The following is a 19,636-nucleotide window of genomic DNA, read 5'->3' on the forward strand; positions in this document are numbered from 1 at the left end:
TGTACCTTTTGATCCGCTTCACCTACTTCACGGCCTCCCACCTTCCAACCACCAGTCTGTTCTCTGTATATGTGAGCTTGGGATATTTGTGAGGTTTTTTTAGATTCCACATACCAGTGCGATCACCAAACATATTTCTGAGATTCCTTCATCACCTTTAATTTGGGGGGAGGCGGGTAATTAGGCTTATTTACTTATTATTATTACTTTTTAAATTGAGTTACTGGGGATCGAACCGAGGACCTTGTGCTAAGCACGTGCTCTACCCCTGAGCTATACTCGCCCTCTCCCTTTAATTTTAACGAGGTTCCAAAGAGGTAAGTACTCTATACAAGTGGGGAAACTGAGGCCCGGAAAGGAACCTGGTGTCACACAGAGGCGGAGCTGTAATTTTAAAGCCCGGCGGTTTGGCTCCGGTCCCTCGCCTGAAGAGCGAAGGACGAGCGCGGGAAGCTGAGCGGGAAACTACAGCTTCCGGCGTGCCGCGCGCGGCGCCGGCCGGACTACAAGTCCCAGGCTGCCCCGCGGCGGCGGCGGCGGCGGGCGGCGGGCGCCATTTTGGTCGGCGGCGCGGATTGAATGAGCCCGCCGAGCCGCGGCCGCCGTTCCGAGCCGCGCGGACCGCGAGCCGCCGCCGCCATGGCCACGCCGCCGCCCGGCCGCGCGGGCGGGCCCGCCACGCCGCTGTCGCCCACGCGCCTGTCGCGGCTGCAGGAGAAGGAGGAGCTGCGCGAGCTCAATGACCGCCTGGCGCACTACATCGACCGCGTCCGCGCGCTCGAGCTGGAGAACGACCGGCTGCTGCTCAAGATCTCCGAGCGGGAGGAGGTGACCACGCGCGAGGTGGGCGCGGGCGCCCGGGGGCCCGCGGGCCGGGCGGGGGTGCGCGCTGGGCCGGGCCGGCCCCAGAGGGGCCCCCCGGGCGACAGGTGCCAACTGCTCCGGGCCCTGCCCACCGAGGGGTCCCCAGGGGTTTCGGGGGCCCCGGGCGAGGGTCGCGCGCTTGGTTGGGCCCGTCTCTGAGGGTCCCCGGAGGGTTTGGGGGACCCCTCCCGTGCGAGAAGTGGCACCTGGGGCCGGCCCCGCCCACCGACGGGTCCGGGAGATCTCGGGGGGTTCCTCGAGGGAGGGGTGTATGCTGGGGCGAGCCCCTGCCTCTGTGGGGCTCAGGGGGCCCTGAGTGAGGGGTGGAGGCGGGGACGGGCGCGCACGAGGTTTCCCCAGGGGGTTCTGTCCCTTTTGCTTCACCTCGCGTGCGAGAGGTGGAGACAGACACCGTCCCCGCCCACCGAGGGATCCCGGGCGACCTGGGGGGTCCTCTGAGTGAGGGGTGCATACGGGGGCGGATCCCTGCCCACCGAGGGTCCCGAGGTGCTTCACGTATCTTAAGAGTGAGGAGTGCAGTCTAGGGCTGACGAGTTACCTGAGGTGGACCCAGGGAATTGGGGGGTGGGGCGCCCTGAGTGAGGAGTGCTCACAGGGCAGGCCCTGTTTTCTGAGGGATCCCCAGGGGATACCGGGAGCCCCCCACCGTGCGCGTGTTGGAGATGCGGCATGCCCCCCCCACCGAGGAATCCGAGGAGCTCTAGGGGACCCCTGAGTGATGGGGTGTGAGCCAGGCTAGGCCCTACCCCTAAGGGAGGTTTGGGGTGTCTCTGGGGGATGTGTTTGGGTGGTTGGGAGCCCTCAAAAAACTGAGGGTAGGTTCTTGGGTTTCTGGGGAGACTGGGAGGCTCAGGCCTTCTGAGGGGGCCCTGAGGAGGGTTAGAGGGTCTCAGGAGGGTCTCAGGTGAATCAGGTGGCTCAGTTCTCCTTGGAACTTTGCGGGGGGTCATGTGACGAATCCTGGGAGTTCGGGATCTGGAGTGGGGCTGGGCAGTAGGCTCAGTCTTTTACCAGGGCTTCGGGTGCGTGGGTATCCAAGGGTTGGAATCTGATCTATCCCGGGTCCCACGGGAAATACAGCAGGCCCTCAGTTGGGCTCTGGGACCCCCTTGGCTGATGGAGCAGAGCCTAGTAGCCTGGTAGCCCCTTTGCCCTCCTCCCCTAGTGGGAGGAGGGAGAGACAGGAGGTCTAGGGGAACCAGCAGGAAGTTTTGATGCAGACTGAGGGAGAAGGGGCTGGATAAGCCCTGCCCCCTAAGAGGGTGTGAGGGCAGGTGTCTGGGGGTCCTGGTTGGGGTCTGTCTGACCGGTTCCCATCCTAATGCCCTCCCTGAGGCCCACCCAACCCAAGGACAGGTCCTCCGATTAAGGGGGAGGTGTGACCACCAAGTAGTTCCCCCATGGGCCTTGTGGGAAGAGCTGGTACTTAACCGCTCTGAGCCAGAGCCGCGGCTTCCCAAAGAATGGGCCAAGTGACCGACTTCAGGGAGGAAGGCAGCAGTGGTGGCTGAGGGGGGTTTGGGGGGGTCTGGGAGCCACTTGCCCTCTGTGTGACCTTGGGCAAATCACTTAACCTCTCGGTCTCAGTGCCTCTTCTGTAAAGTGGAGATAGTGATAACACCCACCATTGGGACTTGTTTTGTCATCTGTACAATGGGGCTGGAGCAGCCTGACCCGAGCCTGGCCACCTGCCTCCACAGTGCATGCACGTCCCCAGGATTCGGGCCCAGTTCCTGTCTGCCAGGCTGGCGAGCACCCGTGGTCATTCCCCCCTGGCCTCTTGTCCTATCTGCAAGTGAGGCAAACCACAGCACTGACCTTTGGGCCTGGTGCTGGGCATGGTGGGCCTGGTGGACGTGGGGCGCCGGCCTCGCTGGATGGGTGTTGTGCCTGAGAGCACATGCTGGGGAACTTGATCTGGCCGCAGTGTCCAGGCAGCGGCAGAGGGTGGTTGGCATGCGGGCCTGGGGGTGGGAGTGGGGGAAACCCTCCCCACTGTGAGCCCAAGGGCTGTGCACAGGATCCAGGGGCACCCAGGGTGACAGGTATACCCACAGCGGGAGTAGGGAGTTCCGGCCAGCTTGCTCTCCTGGAGCTTGTGGGAGTGGTGACAGATGCCCCTCTTGGCTGGTCAGTGTTGGGAGCTGTTCACCTACTGGAGGGAGGGAACCTGGAGCCATGAGGAAGGGTGGTCACGTGGGCTGTGTGGCACGAGTGACCTGGAGATGGCCGTGGGCTACAGACAGGCGGCCAGGCAGGGTTCAGGGCAGTGAGTGGGGCGGGGTGCACAGAGGGCCTGGACTTGGCCAGTACAGCAGCTTCTGACCCTGGAGGAATCTGCCCCCAGGAGACATCTGTGGTTGTCACACAGGGGGGCTCCTGGCATCGAGTGGGTGGGGGCAGGGGTGCTGCTTCACACCCCCCAGTGCCCAGGACGCCCCCACAGAGGATGGTCCAGCCCCAAATGCCACTAGAGTCAAGGCTGAGGAGCCACTTAAGGAACCTCTTGGTGGCGCCATTTAAAATGCTGTGAGCGCACTGTGTGCTTGTGACCTGTCCTGCGGTCCCAGTGTGTAAGGTGACGCTCCCGTCCACAGACCCGTTTAGGCTGCAGCCATTCCCCTCGGACGTCAGATGGTCTGTCTTTTGGCCGGGTGGCTTGACTGGGGTGAGTAGCCATGTGCAGATATCCCTGGAGGGTTTCTGGAAGGCTGGGGCTGGCCAGCTTTCTGTTTGAGGATTGTGGGTGCTGGGGTGGGGGCAGGACTGGACCTGGAGGGAGGAGGCTCTCCCGGGAGCCTGCCAGCCAGGTGCTGAGTTCCTCCAGCTTCACTTTCTTTCCGTTTACTGCCCTGTGTCCTACTGCCCCTGGGGGTGGGCCCAGGAGCAGGAGCTGGGCTCTGGGAGTTTCAGGGGGGAGCAGTGTTTAGGCAGTTTCCCCCCCCAAGGGACGCAGGCAGGTCCTCAGAGGGCAAGTTTGGGACCCCGGGAAAAGGCCACCTCGGGTTATGTGACCCACCCCACCACCTGCCAGCTGCACTAACACATCTGTTGGGATTCCTCAAGCTCGGCGCTTGCGCAGTGTCATAAAAGACGAAACTAAAGGCCCAGGCTGTGCCTGAGGCTCCCACAGGACCATCCACAGGGCCACAAGTGCAGGGCAGCGCCTGCCCGGAGGACACCTGTTCACTGGGCTCAGAGAGTCTTTGTGGCAAGTCTGCCGTCCTGCTTGAGCCGCCTGGAAGGTGGCGCTTGGCTCTGTAGGGGTCTCAGCCTCACGTCGGCGCTGCGGCGGGGAGGCTGCCCCGGCCACGTGGGCAGGAGCGCGCCAGGTTGTGTGCCAATAGAGGTTTTTTTTAATTGAAGTGCAGTCGGTTACAGTGTGCCCATTTCTGGGGCACAGCACACTGTCCCAGTCACGCATATACATGCGTGTATTTGTTTCCATGTTCACTTGCGTTAAAGGTTATTATAAGACACTGAATGTAATTCCCTGTGCTGTACAGAAGAGTTGTTATTTTTAAATCTGTTTTTATATATAGTGGCTAACATTTGCAAATCTCAGGCTCCCAAATTTATCCTTTCCCACCCCGTCCCCCGTAACCATCCGATCGTTTACTGTCTGCGAGTCTGTTTCTGTTTTGTAGATGAGTTCATAGTGTCCTCTTTTTTTTCTTTTGGATTCCGCATGTGAGTAGTAGATAATATGTTTCTTTCTCTTTCTGACTTACTTCACTTGGGAGGATGATCTCCAGTTCCATGTCGCTGCAGACGGCACGGTTTTCATGTTTATGGCTGTTTATGGCTTCTTCACCCTGTCATCTGTCGCCGGACATTTAGGCTGTTTCCGTGTCTTAGCTGTTGTGTGTTGTGCTGCTGTGAGCAGCGGGGTGCTCAGTAAAGCTTTATTTACACACTGAGATGGGAGTTTCAGGTGACTGACTGTGTCACAAAGTATCTTTCTTTTTTTGCACTCAGCCGCTTAAAAGTGTGAGAACCATTCTGGCCTTGCAGGCTGCACAGAAGCAGGCGGTGGGCTGGGGTTAGACCTGGGTGTGGGTGGTGCCTAAGTTAGACAAGCAGATGTGTGCGCGCGCCCGAGGCCCAGTGGGAAGGACGCAGTCCGGGCACACCTCGTGCCGCTGGGCCCCCTGGGCCTGTGGTCTTTGCGCTTGCAGGTTGGTGGTGGCCCTGCCTCAAGGATGTCCTTTGTTACAATACTGGCTTTATTGCGGGGGTCCGGACAGGAACCCACTGGGTCCCCGAGGCCTGCGTGCACTTCAACACGACCCTAAGAGTCCTCCAGACGGCCAGGAATGCGGGGCCTTGCCCCAGGCAGAGTCTAGCGAGGTGCCCATGAGCTTGGTCCCAGACAGGAGCATGCAACGTGTTTCTCATTACTCGCCTTGCTTCCTAGGCCACGTATGGACGTCTAGACAGGTGGTGGGGGCATGCAGGGCCCCCACTAACATCTCACATCGGTGGTTCTCACAGCTCACCAGCACGTGTCGCCGCATCACCCTTAGCTTCGTTCTGATCCCCTCAGGTGCCCGTGACATACAGGCTCCCGCCTCCCGGGCCCCTCCGGGCTGGGACAGTTTCCCCACGTGCTGGTTCAGACAGGAGTGTTGGGATGCGCGCCCCCACTGGGGTTCATCAGGTGTTCTCTCATGGCCTGGCCAGGGCAGGGCAGGTGCGGCATCTTGGAATATTTGTGAAATCACAGTTGGTGCTGGGGTCCACGGTGGGCGGGTGGCGGGTACACGCAGGTCACCTGCTGGCTCTCCCAGGGCCCGGGCTCTGAGGCCTCCCTTATCTCTCCCTCGCTTCTGAGGGTGTGGGGCATCCACGCTGGAGGCCTTGCCTGAGACCCCTCCCAGGTGCTAGGCCCTCCCTTGTGCCTAGGAAAGTTCTGGCAGGTGAGGTGGTGGGAGAGAGGGCAGACACACATGTGACCCCAACTGTCTTTGGATGGTGGAGCTGGCTGCTTTTGGTGACCGTGGGTTTATTCCAGAGTGTGGGTGTGTGTGTAGGGGGTGGACAGGGTGCAGGAGGGAGAGGCTTGTCCCTCCCCACCGTGCTTCCCCCAGCAGACTGTTCTACCCTGAACCCTGATGGGTCAGGAGAGGGCAGTGTGCTGTCCCGTGCCTCAGTTTCCCTATCTGTGAAATGGGCCAAGCCACGAACCCCCTCTCCACCTGTGGGATGAAATGACCCGGAGCTGCTGGATAGAAGTGGGATACCCAGTCCCAGGCCCAAGGGGGTGGGAGTCTCAGACCAGCTGCTAAATCCCACCTCTTCCCGGATGTGTCCTGACCTGCCCAGTACAGTTTTGACCCTGAGAAGCCCCACATCCAGGAATCCCCTTGGTCCCAGGCAGACCCCAAGTGATGAGGGGCTTTGGCAGCGCCTCTGAGGCCCTCAGCTCAGGGCCTTTCCCGTGAAAGCAGAGAGTGACTCTCCCGCATCTGAGCTGACCTCCAGCCCGCACTGCTGTCCTGTAGCTTCCCAGGAAGTGGTGCCACCTTCCAAGCCACTGTCATCCTGTCTGCCTTCTCTGCCAGCTTTCTTGAGGTGTAATTCCCATCTCGTTTAGTTCCTCCGATTAAACTCTGCAGTTCAGTGGTTTTCAATATATTCAGAGCTGTGCAACCATCACTGCTAATTCTAGAACATTTTCATCACCCCAAAAAATCCCCGCCTCAGGGAGGGGCAAGATAGGCGTAGGAGATTAAGGGGTACAAACTATTGTGTATAAAGTAAGTAAGCTACGAGGATGTGCTGTACAGCTCAGGAAGGGCCCGTGTCTTACAGTGACTGTAAACGGAGTATAACCTTTAAACACTGGATCACTGTGCTGTACGTCTGAAACTTACATAATGTTACTGTACACCAACTATATCTCAAAACAAGGGAAACAGAATCACACTTAAAAAAAAAGAAAGAAACCCCATCCCCATTAAGGGTCACCTCCCTTCCTCCTCCCCAGCCCCTGACAGCCAGGACCCCCTCCCTGTGTCTGGGGACTGGCCTGTTCTGAATGTCTCACATCCGTGGACTCACACTGAGTGTCCTGTGTCTGCTTCTCTCACTGAGCACCGTGCTCTCAGGGCCCGTCCACGTGGGAGCGCGTGTTAGTGTCCTGTTCATGCAGCTGAGTGATGTCCTGTGTGCGGAGGGGCCGTGCTCTGTTTGTCCATCATCCGTTGATGGGCACTTAGGTTGTTTCCACTTCGGGGCTGTTAAGAGTGATGCAGCTGTGGACGCGTGCGCACAGGTTTCGTGTAGACGCGTGTTATGTTTCCTGGGTAGATGCCCAGGAGTGGTTGCTCTGTTTAGCATCCGGGGAAGCGCCAGCCTGTCTTCAGTGGTGCCTGCACCGTTTTAATCCCTTGCATGGAGGTTCCCATTTCTCTGTGTCCTCACTGACCGACATCTTGACTGTAGCTGTCTTGTGGGGCGAGGTGGTGTCTCACTGTCCTGTGGGTCCTGGCTATCTGTATACACACGCTTGGCCCTGTGCCCCTTGATGTGGGGCGGGGAGGCGGACAGGGATCTGAGCTGTGTGCCCAGCAGGTGGGGCAAGTGGTGGGGCCAGCCGGGCAGGCTGGGGTGGCCCTGGCATTGGCAGGGCCAGGCTGGTGGGGGAGTGTCAGGGTGAGGGGGGCTGTGTCTGCTGTCGTGGGAGGGGCCTTCACCCTGCCTGCTGTCCCCTCAGGTGAGCGGCATCAAGACGCTGTATGAGTCAGAGCTGGCCGATGCCCGCCGGGTGCTGGACGAGACAGCCCGGGACCGCGCCCGGCTGCAGATCGAAATCGGGAAGCTAAGAGCAGACCTGGAAGAGGCCAACAAGAGGTGGGTGCAGCTAATGTCCCGGGGCCTGGGGAGGGGCTGTCACCCTCTGGGTGGTGGGAGTCCTGTCTGAGCGGCGCCCTCGCTCGGGCGGCCCTCCTGGGAGCAGGCTGGGTAGGCGGGGGTGGCCTCCGGCCTGGCCTCCAGCCGCCCCCCTGGCCGCCCCCCGTCACGGGGCCGCAGGGGGACATAAAGCCCAGCAGCCGCCCGGGACGGGCTCTGTGGGTAGTCGCCTCTCCTCCTGCCAGGGGGGCGTCCCACGCCGCCGAGCCCCGCTCGGGGCACCAGCCCGGGGCAGCTGGGGGCGCCCGCAACCCTCAACGTCGCGGCCCCCTGCCGGCCCGTGAGTGAAAGGCCTGGGGAGTTTGGAGGGCGAGGTGGTGCTGGCAGTGATGGCAGCAGAAGGAACACAGTGGGTCAAGCACCGCAGGTGTTCAGGTCGAGGACCCCGAGTGGAAGCAGATCCCCGCCGTCCTCACAGCCGCCCCGCGGGGCCCGCCCGGCACCACCTCCGTTTACGGGGGATTGAGCACGAGGCCTGCGGGCTGGTCCCTGGTCCCTCGGCTTGGCGGTGACTGGCCCGAGGCCTGGCCCCTGGCCCCCGCGTCCCCGCTCCTGGGCCCAGCAGCTTCTGACCGCCGCCTTCCTGTTCGCCAGATTCTTTTCCCTTTTTTTTTTTTTGTTTTCTTTTTAATATAATTGATAGACTTTTTAATTATTCTAAGTAATAGAGGTGTTTGTTTGTCTTTGAGTAGTTTTAGGGAAAATGAGCAGTTTACAGGAAAATGAGTGGCAAGTCCAGAGATCCCCAAATCCCCTCTGGGGCCCCGACGAGGGGCCTCTGGCGTCGCCGCGCTGTTACAGTTGGCACGGCCGCGTGCTCACACGCTCTTGCTGAACGAAGTCTAGCTGACGGGGGAGCGCACTCTCTTGGTGTCCTGCCTTCTCTGGGTTTAGACACATGTTTACGGATGCGTCTGCCCTGTCACAGGGTCACACAGAGGACCTTCCCTCCCTAAAAATCCCCTGTGCTCCCCTGACTCGTCCCTCCCCGCCAACCCCAGAAGCCAAGTATCCTCTTACAGTCCCCGTAGCTCCGCCCTTGCCGGAACGTCCTAGAGTTGGAATCACCTGTGTCGCTGTGTCAGCCAGCCTTCTGTCACCTGATGATGTTTGTTTTCGGTTCCTCCGTGGAACAGAACCGAGAGCCAGAGACAGACCCACACAGTACAGTCACCTGGTCTGGGATGGAGCAGCAAAAGCAGGCTGTGTGTTTGTAAAACGGCCAGGTAGACTGAATATCCCATTAATTTATTACCTTTTTTAAAAATCATAAATTACTTTTGTTGTCATTAGCCTTTATAAAACGGGGTCATGTGTGGGTTTTTTGACATTACACACATGCGCAGGTTACATTACCTGTGAATTCGTTTCGGGGCAGCAGAGGGAGCAGTGGAAAACACCTGTGGTTGGGGGCACTGGGCCTGACAGGTGGAGAACCAGTGGTCTCAGATGTTCGGGAAGCATCGTTTCCTCAGGAAATCAGAGGGCACTCTGCCCCCAGCCCCCCTTCCAAAAGCCCACTGTGTGGACTTAGCATACTTTGTACCTGTGGTTCAGAAGTCACTGGTAGAGTTTCTCCTCTGCATGGATTCTCTGATTCAGATAACACGGACGTGCCCACCGAAGGCTCTTCCACCCTAAAAACATGCACTGGGTTTTTCTCTTGTGTGATTTTGTGGATGTTGACCGGGGAAGTTCCCGGCTGGTAGGCTGTCTGGCCTTTGTTCCGCCCCCAGGGTTCTGGCTGGAGCACACGAGCTGATGCCGGCGGAGGGGTGGCTCCGGCCTCAGCTCAGCGCAGCACGGCCCACACTGCCCGCCTCGGAGGGCCTGTCACTCCGAGGAGCCCTCTCAGCTGGGGTGCAGGGCTCTGTCCACTCAGGCTTCACTGGGGCTGGCGTCCACTCGATCAGCCTCTGTTGAGGGCGTCTCCCTGGTGAGTGCTCAGAGGCAGGAGGAGGCACGCCGGGAGGACTTCACACACGCCGCAGGGGTCCGGCCCTCCCCACGGTCGTCAGCCTGGGGCGAGATTCAGGTCACAGGCCCTCCTGCCATCCTGGCACTCACAGGGCTCGTCCCCCGTGGGGACTCTCGTGCTGGCCCAGGGAGGCCTCCCTGCACTCTGCACATGGACAGCCTCTCTCCCGCGGGGACACCCGCTCACATGCTCCGAGCGGGGCCTCGTGCTCGGAGGACTCGCTGCAGCCCGTACCCTGTAGGGTTGACCCTGCACCTGGCCTCCTGCTGGTTCTGGAACTGACCATAGCTCTGCCGCGGTCACTGCTGTCACTCGGCTGTTTTCCCCACGAGCCCGTCTGCTGACCAGCTCAGCCTGAGTTCCATCCTGAGTCAGTCCACGCATATCCTGGCCCAGAAATCTCCGGGAGCGGAGTTAGGTTTGAACTCAAGACACAGTTTCCCCAAGTCTGAGGCCTTCGCGGCTTCCACCTCAAATCAATGTCTCCTTGAGGCTGAATTCCAGTTGCCTCGAATGGCTCTGGCCCTTCCTGGGCAGCTTGGCCTGCCCTCGCATTCTCAGTCTCCCCCAGCCCGAAGCCATGCCACTGCGTCCTCCTTGGGGTCCGTCCTGACCACACGTTGAGGACAGGTGACCCTGATCCTGAGAGCCGCCCCCACCGTGAGGACTTCAGTGCCCGCCAGTCTAATTTATTACTTTTTCCTTTGTTTGCTTTATTATTTTACAAACAGTTGATCTTGTTTTATCTGACTGGGAAACTGGCCGAGGGGTGGGTAGGCTTAATCCTCCTCCTGGTCCCACCCTGGCCTTTCTTGGGCCGCCCCCATCTGGAGATCGCAGGAAGAAGCTGATGTGCATCAGGGAGCCCAGGCGGACAGTGAAGGGTGGGGTGTTCACTGCCTGCTTGCAGACCCTGGTTGGGCGCTGGGGGATCAGCATGCGGGCCTGGTGGGTGGACTTGGCCGAGCCCAGCTTGAAGACCTGGGTCTGTAGGCGTCTCTCCAAGAAACCCTCGATCTTCAGGCCCAGGGGTAATCCAGCTCCCTGTTGCCCTCGTCCAGCACCCCGGTGCACACTCGCCACAGTCGGGCGTCACCTTCAGATGCCGTGGGCCCTTCTCACCCGGTGTCAGCAGCTCCGGGCAGCCTTGCGGACCTTGGCCAGGGTAAACTTGACCCTGCAGACCTCACATTTGTTCCTGAGCCCACACTCGCCGACCAGCTCCAGTTCTTGGTCAAGGCAGGACTTCTCAAAGGGTCTCCACGGGGTCACATAGATTTTGCGGCAAACCCAGCTCTGGGCCACCGTCCGTGCCTACACGCGGGCTCTGGTAACTGGGAAAGAGCCTTTTTTTTTTTTTTTTTTATTAAAAGTGACTTGTGCTTCTTGGAGAAGATAAAGAGAATTCGGAGTCAGCGCTGCCCGCCCCCAGCCAGCGCAGATTCTGGACACCACACCCCCCACCCCGACACCTTCTGTCCTGTGTGTTGGCTGCTCGTCTGGGCCGAGAAGTCACGCTTTTCTCTGTGTATCAGAGTCATAGGTGCTCGCTGTCAGGGAAGCAGATAATGCGTTTAAGTTAAACAGAAGGACGAATGTCTCCATGAGCCTCCGCCCAGACAGAAGTGCCGAGGCCTGCCTGATGCCCCAAGTCATTCCGCCTTTTAAGATCTGAGCTTAAGGTGGACGCCTGCAGACAACACAAGGCTCCTTAGACCAGTGAGCCTGGTCGCCAGTGGCACAGTGTCATCCCAGCCCCTGGGCCGTGGCTTGTCCCAGCTGGTCCCACAGTCTCCCGAGACACTTCGGGTGACGGTCACTTCCCTTGGTCTGATTCTGGGCATGGCTGGGTGGGCAGACATTTAAACAGGACAGCGACCACAGTGGTGTGGAGGGCGTGACGGCAACACCTGGGCTGGTGGTTCTCTCTTAGGGCCCCGCTCTGAGGGAGGCTTCCCAGGCACCTGCACATCTGCAGGTGCCTCCCCGAGGGCTCTCCGTCTGCCAGCCCTTGCGGACAGGGACGTGGTGGTGTGTGTAGCCCCGAGCAAGGTGAACTTCCTGGCAGGTGGCATCCAGTGCTTTTCTGTTCCTAACAAACATACCACTAAGACCCTGTGATGCTGGGAAGGCGCGTGCCACCTGGAGAACCTAGCAGGTGGGCTCTCCCGCAGTCCCTGGGAGTTACTGCTGTGCGGGTGAGCGGTCTGCCCTAGCGCCTTGGAGCTCTTAAGCGGCAGGCACTTAAGGCAGTGAGGGGCGCCGGTGTGCCTGCTTTCTGGACCATTCTGTGCAGTTCTGCGGAGCCCTGGGGCTGGGTGAAGTTGCTCTGCATGAACGCTCCACCCCTGGGAAAGAGGGACCTGGCTCACGCCAGCCCCTTCACGGCTCTGAGGGCCACGCCTGCAGCACAGAAAAGTGCAGGGCCCGCCCCACACGCATGTCCTCCCTTCCCCTTCTCTTCACGTCCTAGAGGCAGCAGATTTCACTGTTGTCTCGGACTCCGAGAAAGGTCTGCCTCATGAGGACAAGCGTGTTCACGAGGCTGGAGGACAGCATTTCCACGAAGCTGGCCTCCAAAATGATTTGTCCAGCAAGTGATTTGCCCAGACCCTCCAGGGATGTGGGTTTGCAGCCCCCACCCCCTACCCCGTGAGCAGGAGAACCAGGACTGTGTTAAGCCCAGGAGCGCGGGCTGGGAGGCCCTGGACCCTCACGAAGGCCGTTGGTACGACACCCGGATGGAACTGCTGCCCCGGGGCTACTGATGGGCTCGGGACGGGGGTGGAGGTGGGGCGCAGCGCCAGGGATGCTGCCCCACGCCCCGCGGTGCCCACAGGGAGAGACCCAGCATGTTGCCACTGTTGCTGGGCAGGGCCCAGTCATTTCCTTGGTGGGGACCTGGGTGAGCTCTCAACCCCAAGAAGCTTTAGAACAACATTAAGGAATGTTCATGCCATTAAGACTTGTGTGTTAAAAAGTCTGTTTGGCACCTCAAACCTTTAATGTTGGAGGTAACTGTCTATCAGTAGCCTGTCGAGGCATGCTTTAAAAAGCTTGAAGTTTACAAATGAGATAAACTCTTCAAAGGCTAGGGTTTTAATTTGTAACTTTAACAAGTTATACATAAATTTTTTAAAAATCAGAGTTCTCCCCTAAATGCGCCCTCCTGTGTCCAAAAGTTTCAGAAAAGGACTTGAAACCCCTTCCTTGAGGGTTGTTTTGAGCAGTGGGCCGGGTCCCTGTGGGGCCCAGAAGGTTTGAAGAAGGGGCACCTTTTGTGTGGACAGGTGAGGCTCCCTCACCGGGAGCAAGGATAGGTCCTGGCCAAGGTCCAGAGGTGGTGGACTTGGCCTTGAGCGCTGGGCTGCTGGCTAACTTCCCTCCTGACTTTCAGTGCTAAGAAGAGGGAGGGCGAGCTCACGGTGGCCCAGGGCCGTGTCAGGGACCTGGAGTCTGTGTTCCACCGGAGCGAGGCGGAGCTGGCTGCTGCTCTCAGCGACAAGCGTGCCCTGGAGAACGACGTGGCAGAGCTGCGGGCCCAGCTGGCCAAGGTAGTGGGGCGGGGCGAGTGTGGTGGGGGTGGTGGCCCAGGGGTCCACTGGGGTAGGCTGCCTGCACGCCCCCCACCTGAGGACTGTGCATGCCCTGCAGCCGACAGAGCATCACCAGCCACCTATCTTTTGTCTCCAGGCAGAGGACAGTCATGCTGTGGCCAAAAAACAGCTGGAGAAAGAGACGCTGATGCGCGTGGACCTGGAGAACCGCTGCCAGAGCCTGCAGGAGGAGCTGGCCTTCCGCAAGGACGTCTTCGAGGAGGTGGGTCTGTCCTTCCTGCCTCGTCCTGCCTCGCGGGTCCTCGTCCCTGGGCTCGTGGCTGTGTCCCTCTGATTTCCACCTCTGTCCTCCTGCCGTCCTCTCTCTCTCCTCTGTATGTCTGGGTCTCTTACAGGGACACCTGTCATTGGATTTAGGCTCCCCTGCCTGTGGATAATCCAGGGTGGTCTTCTCGACACCCTTAACTTAATCCCACTTGCAAAGTCCCTTTTTCCAAGAAGGTTACACTGGCAGGCTCAGTGAATCAGGATGTGGGCACGCCTTTGTTGGTTGCAGGGGGGTGGGTCACCATTCATCCCACTGCAGACCCTCCCTGGCCTTCTAATCTCTGGACCTCTGCTCAACATAGCCAGCGCAGCTGGGAGCCACCCAGAGTCCCGGCAGGTGGAGCTGGGTTTCTGTGCTCCTGCGAGGGGCTGGTGTGGGGGCCCGGTCCCCAGGCCCTCCCACCCCATCACCGCCCATTGTGCTGTCACGGGGAACAGAACCCTGGGCCTGGCACCTCACGCACTCGCTGCCCGGAACTGCTGCTGGCAGGAAGAATGCCCATGCAGCTGCGGAGTGGCCTCCAGCTTCAGCCAGGCCCGGCCGGAGCCAGAGCCACCAGAGGGGCTATGGGGCGCCCACATCTGTCAGGGATCCCGTGAGGAGGCCCATGATAAAGCCTTGGGGGGGCAGGAGGGCGCCCTGGGGAGGGCCCCAGGGGGTCCCTGCGAGGGGGGCCCCACGAAGGTCTTGTGCAGGCCATGGTTCCCCCATGCTCCTCGGTTCTTTGTGAAAGGAGTTGGCTTCCTTTAGAAACATTCCTCTGCTTCCTACAAACTGGTGGTGCTGATGAATGATTTTTGCAAGTTGTCTAGAGCGGAACTTACCCTCCCTGGAGCCTGAGGCCCTGATCTCTGGGGCTGCCTCGCCTGCCCTCGGCCCCACCACCGTCTGGTCAGCTCCTGGCATATGTGGCTGGGGCATCCGTCAGCTGGTCAGTGTCTCGTGCCGCCGCTGTCCTGAGGGCCAGTCCCTCCATCTTGGACCCCAGGCACCTGGGATGGGCTCTGTCAGTTCTTTTTAAAATTCCCACACCATGAAGCTTTCGAGGTTTGCAACGTGGAGTGGGTTTTAGTCCATTCACAGAGTTGTGTAGCCATCACCTCTTAGTCCAGAACATCCCATCACCTCAGAAAGAAACTGCCATTACCAGTAGCGCTTCAGTGTCTCCCTTCTCTGGTTTTCAGACTGAGATAAAATTCAAACAGCAAAACTACTTTCAAAGAGCACAATTAATCTGATGGCATTTAAGACATTTACAGTGTTGTGCAGCCTTCGCCTCTGTCTAATTCCAGAGCAGTCCATGCCCCAAAAGAAGTCACCCTCCCATCCCCCCCTCCCCAGCCCCTGACAGCCACAAACCCACTGTCCATCTCTGGGGACTGGCCTGCTCTGGGCGCCTCACGTCCGTGGACTCACTCACACGCTGTGTGTCCTACTGTGCCTGCTTCTCTCCCTGGGCGTCGTGCTCTCAGGGTCCGTCCACGTGGGAGCGCGTGTCAGGGCTGCTCTCCTGGTCACGGCTGAGCGATGCCCCCGTGTGTGGAGGGACGCGTGGTGTGTTTATCGGTTGTCTGCTGAGGGACACTGGGCGGCCATTCTTTGGTGGTCTGGAGTCGTGCTGTGGGGTGTGAACCAGGGACCAGGCCGCTCCCCACAGGGTCGCTGTCAGCACAGCTGGGGCCGGGGCATCAGCACGCGGTGTGTCCCCAGGAGGTGCGGGAGACGCGGCGGCGGCATGAGCGGCGCCTGGTGGAGGTGGACAGCAGCCGGCAGCAGGAGTATGACTTCAAGATGGCCCAGGCGCTGGAGGAGCTGCGGGCGCAGCACGAGGAGCAGGTGCAGCTCTACAAGCGGGAACTGGAGCAGACCTACCAGGCCAAGGTGCGGCGGGCAGGCGGGTAGGCAGGGCCCCACCCCGCGCCCCACTCCCGTCGCCCCGTCCCCTGCCCTCCGCCCTCGCCAATCTGCCCGCCCCACGTCCCGCCCTCACTGCTCTGCCGTGCCCCGCCCCAGCTGGATCATGCCAAGCTGAGCTCCGACCAGAACGACAAGGCAGCCAGCGCCGCCCGGGAGGAGCTGAAGGAAGCCCGCATGCGCGTCGAGTCCCTCAGCTACCAGCTCTCCGGCCTCCAGAAGCAGGTGAGCCCTCGGCCGTGTGCCTGCTCCGAGCCCCCACTGGGGCTGCGGATCCATGCTTCTCTCAGGGCCTGGTTTCTGCACCCAGCCCGCCGCACCAAGGGGCCTTCCCGCCCACCGCCGGCCCCTGGAGGCTGGGGAGAGGCCCGAAGCTGGATAGCCTTCTCCCAGAGATAATGCGCAGCCTGCGCTGACCTGGCCGTGTGGCCCCGCCCCAGGCGAGCGCAGCCGAGGACCGGATCCGAGAGCTGGAGGAGACCATGGCGGGGGAGCGGGACAAGTTCAGGAAGATGCTGGATGCCAAGGAGCGGGAGATGACGGAGATGCGGGACGTGATGCAGCAGCAGCTGGCCGAATACCAGGAGCTGCTAGATGTGAAGCTGGCCCTGGACATGGAGATCAACGCCTACCGCAAGCTCCTGGAGGGCGAGGAGGAGAGGTGGGCGCCGGGAGGTGGGGGCGGAGCACGGCCTGCCCTGGGACAGCCAGTCACTCCCCGCACCCCCTCCCCGTAGGCTGCAGCTATCCCCCAGCCCGTCGCGGATCACCATCTCGCGGGCCACCTCGAGCAGCAGCAGCAGCAGCGTATCCACAGCCGGGCGCCAGGGCCGCAGCAAGCGGAAGCGGCTGGAGGTGGAAGAGCCGCTGGGCACCGGCTCGAGTGGCCTTGGATCCGGCAGCAGTAGCAGCGGCAGCTTCCACCTGGCCCAGCAGGCCTCGGCCTCAGGCAGCATCAGCATCGAGGAGATCGACCTGGAGGGCAAGTTCGTGCAGCTGAAGAACAGCTCGGACAAGGTGAGGACCCCACCCCTCGGGGGAGGCCCGCCGGGGCTCTTCCCGCAGCTGTGCCAACGGCCGCCCCCTTTGCCAGGATCAGTCCCTGGGCAACTGGAGGATCAAGAGGCAGATCCTGGAAGGGGAGGAGATTGCCTACAAGTTCACACCCAAGTACGTGCTGCGGGCCGGCCAGACGGTCACGGTAGGTGCTGCTGCGGAGCGGCCAGAGGGAGGCGTGGGTGGGATGTGCGGCGCGTCTGGGTCGGAGGTGGGGGCAGGGAATGATGGGGGGCACCGGCTCTGAGGACAGCCACCTGCTCTCCCCGATCACCTGTGTGCCTATGTTCCTTCGACGGGTCCTCCCTCATCCTCCCTTGGGGAGGATGTGCCAGGGGTCCATGGTGGAGGTGGGGCTGAATCTAGGCTGTCTGGGCTGGTGGCAGTTCTTGGCGAGAAAGTTACCAGCAGGGGCTCCAGGGCTTCTGACCCCAACTTGGCCCATTGGCTAGGATGGGAGCCTTTGGCCGCTGTGGACCTCCGTCTCTTTTTCCATACCCTGGAGATCATCACTCCTGGCCCAGACCCAGTAGAGCTAGAAGGATTAAATGCCCAGCGGGCAGGCTGATGATACATGCCACTGGGATGGGAGCTGATGTTAACGGGGGCCTCCTGTGTTCCCAGGTGTGGGCAGCCGGTGCAGGGGTGGCTCACAGCCCCCCCTCAACGCTTGTGTGGAAGAGCCAGAGCAGCTGGGGCACGGGCGAGAGCTTCCGGACCGTCCTGGTCAACGCTGATGGGGAGGTGGGTGCCTGCCTCCACCGCAGCCCTGGGGCTTGTGTGGGGCAGAGCCACTGAGGGCCGCCTGGGCCCCCAGCCACCCTGACCACCGCTGTGGGCTGGGCCCCGGTGCCTGGGTGGGTGTCTGTAGCTCTTGTCTCGCACAGGAAGTGGCCATGAGGACCGTGAAGCAGTCGTCAGTGGTGCGGGAGGCCGAGAACGGGGAAGAGGGCGAGGAGGAGGCCGCCGAGTTTGGAGAGGAGGATCTTTTCCACCAACAGGTTGGGCTCCCGGGAGGCACACGTAGACATGCCCTCGAACATACACACACATGCACACGCCCTGCCTTCCTGGGTCTGAAAGAATTGTCGTGTGTCACGTAGCTCAGAACAGAGGTGAGGGAGACATGGAAGGTTCCGGAACAAGGACTGTTGAGGCAGGAGCTGCTAGCCCTGTCATCTTGTTGAGAGCCAAGCTTCCTGTGATGGCTCAGGCCCCGGCCCGGTCCAGCTCCTCCCTGGTGGGCGTGGGGGGCCACCAGCTACCTGCCTGGCCAGGTGGGTGGGCGCCCACCTCCCAGGCTCACCTCACTACTGCCATCCTTCCTTCCAGGGGGACCCGAGGACCACCTCTCGAGGCTGCCGCGTGATGTGACTGAACACGCCTCGTCACACGTCATTCTTTACCCAGAGCCACTGAAAACTATTTTTATATCGTTGGCTTCTTTAGTCCTTGATACATTTCTAGAGAATTTTTAAGCAAACTGCCAGAGCGTGGGGGGTGGATCTCCTGTACCCTTTGTCACCACTGTCCAGACTGTCTCGGTGCCCCGTCACCTTTCCATAGAATTCGAAGCCCAGGAACCTAGTGCTCACGGCCTGTGGGTTTGGAGGCTGGAGGTTGGGTAGGGGGTCCGGGGGCCTGTCACTGCCTTGGTCTCCGCCACAGCCTGGGGCCAGGACTGGAGAGGAGGCCTTGGGGTGGACAGAGAGCAAAACGGTGTAGGAATCCAATAGTTGTTTGTTTCATTAAGCTTTTGAGAAACCAAATTCAGAATCCAGGTTCTGACCTGGTGGGTGAAGAGGCACCCCCGTCGATGGTGGCTCAGCCGACCAAGGACAGGGACGAGGAGGGGAGCGGTTGGGAATCGCAGGCTTTGACTGTCTGGCTAGGGCTCCGATGGGGTGGGCCTCCCCGCTCCTGTCCTGGCTGCTGGAGCCGCACGTCCCACCGCAGGAACTCTGCAGTTGAGTTCCTCCCCCTGGGGGGCAGCAGCGGGGAGCGGAAACGGGCTCGGGGACAGCTCCATTCTAAGACTTGTCCCCAGGTAGGCATCAAGGGGACATGTGACCACCCCGGAAGCAAATCTTGGACTTCAGGATAATGTCCAAGTGTAGCCACCATATCCCGCCCTCCCGCCGGGAGGAGGGTGACTGCGGGATGAGCCAGCGGCCTCCAGTTCTCCAACTCTGCCCTGTGTTCCTACGCGGATACTGTATCCTCGCTTCCTCTCTGACTTTATGCTGAAATGATGGTTCTTGGACAGACCTGGTGCCAGTGCCCCTCCCCAGGGGCTCCGTGTCACGGTCTAGCTCCTGGCCGCCGAGACCCTTCCTTGCATCAGCTAACCTTTATACCCCTGCCACGTAGATACACAGAAGTTATTTTTTTAATGGATATTTATTTTTTTACATCGGTCAGTACACAGATTGCCGGGATCCCACCTCAGGGGCTCGCTCGTGCCGGGGTCACCAGGACAGTCCCTTGAGGGGGTGGCGTTGGGGTGCCTGCGTCAGTGGGCTCTGAGCCCCCAGATGGCAAACTTCCTTCAGAAGGTGCAGCTCAAGTCTTAAAGACGCAACGCTGAGCCAAGCAGGCGGCCTGAGTGCCAGCCCCGGGGCTCACCCTAGGCTCGGAGCAGCACGCTGGCCTCCGAGTGTCCCGCTTTCCCTGGGAGGGCACGAGGCCCGAGCCAGGCAGGGAAGTGTCAGTGGCCACAAAACCAGCACTGCTGTGGGTCCAGAATCTTCCTGCAGCCCCGTGCTCTAAGTCTGGGCATCCTTCCTTGGCCACCAAGTTCCTGGACTGTGGGCTGTGTTTCCCCTGTGGAGGGAGACAACTCCTCGGGGAAGGTGCAGACACTTGTTTCTGGTGGGCCCCTGGAGAGCTTCCCTGCACTAGCGACACGCCACCCCGTCCCCATGTGTGACCTTCCCCATGAGTGCTTCCAAGCCCCCGAGGCCACAGGCTGGCGCCCTTCGCTGCGCTGCGTAGCAGGAACTG

At 60.6% G+C, this 19,636-nt stretch overlaps 1 protein-coding gene and 1 pseudogene across 3 annotated transcripts; one reads left to right on the top strand and one right to left on the bottom strand.

Moving 5' to 3' along the window:
* Positions 1-537: 537 nt before the first annotated feature.
* On the top strand, positions 538-18,074 carry LMNB2 (lamin B2). 3 transcript variants are annotated; one of them, XM_072948034.1, is made up of 12 exons: positions 538-843; positions 7,604-7,740; positions 13,176-13,332; positions 13,472-13,597; positions 15,374-15,544; positions 15,677-15,802; positions 16,018-16,238; positions 16,315-16,594; positions 16,671-16,778; positions 17,258-17,377; positions 17,521-17,634; positions 17,966-18,074. In XM_072948034.1, exons 1-12 carry the CDS (start codon positions 580-582, stop codon positions 18,005-18,007), a joined length of 1,866 nt encoding a protein of 621 aa, XP_072804135.1. In that variant the 5' UTR covers positions 538-579; the 3' UTR covers positions 18,008-18,074. The 3 variants fall into 3 exon arrangements, with proteins under 3 accessions (XP_072804135.1, XP_072804136.1, XP_072804137.1); XM_072948035.1 differs by lacking the exons at positions 538-843; positions 7,604-7,740; positions 13,176-13,332; positions 13,472-13,597 and adding exons at positions 13,850-14,258; positions 14,476-14,594; XM_072948036.1 differs by lacking the exons at positions 538-843; positions 7,604-7,740; positions 13,176-13,332; positions 13,472-13,597 and adding exons at positions 14,109-14,258; positions 14,468-14,594.
* LOC140688532 (small ribosomal subunit protein uS4-like) lies at positions 9,588-11,319 on the bottom strand (annotated as a pseudogene).
* Positions 18,075-19,636: the final 1,562 nt, after the last annotated feature.

This window comes from Vicugna pacos, chromosome 22 (genome assembly GCF_048564905.1).
Source record: "Vicugna pacos chromosome 22, VicPac4, whole genome shotgun sequence".
NCBI classification, from domain to species: Eukaryota; Metazoa; Chordata; class Mammalia; order Artiodactyla; family Camelidae; genus Vicugna; species Vicugna pacos.

Bases quoted from the DNA above. Each gene is read 5' to 3' on its own strand.
- LMNB2 (XM_072948034.1), top strand. From the start codon at position 580: ATGAGCCCGCCGAGCCGCGGCCGCCGTTCCGAGCCGCGCGGACCGCGA. The intron at 17,378-17,520 runs GTGGGTGCCTGC...TGTCTCGCACAG, and splicing joins TGGTCAACGCTGATGGGGAG to GAAGTGGCCATGAGGACCGT. The intron at 17,635-17,965 runs GTTGGGCTCCCG...CCTTCCTTCCAG, and splicing joins AGGATCTTTTCCACCAACAG to GGGGACCCGAGGACCACCTC.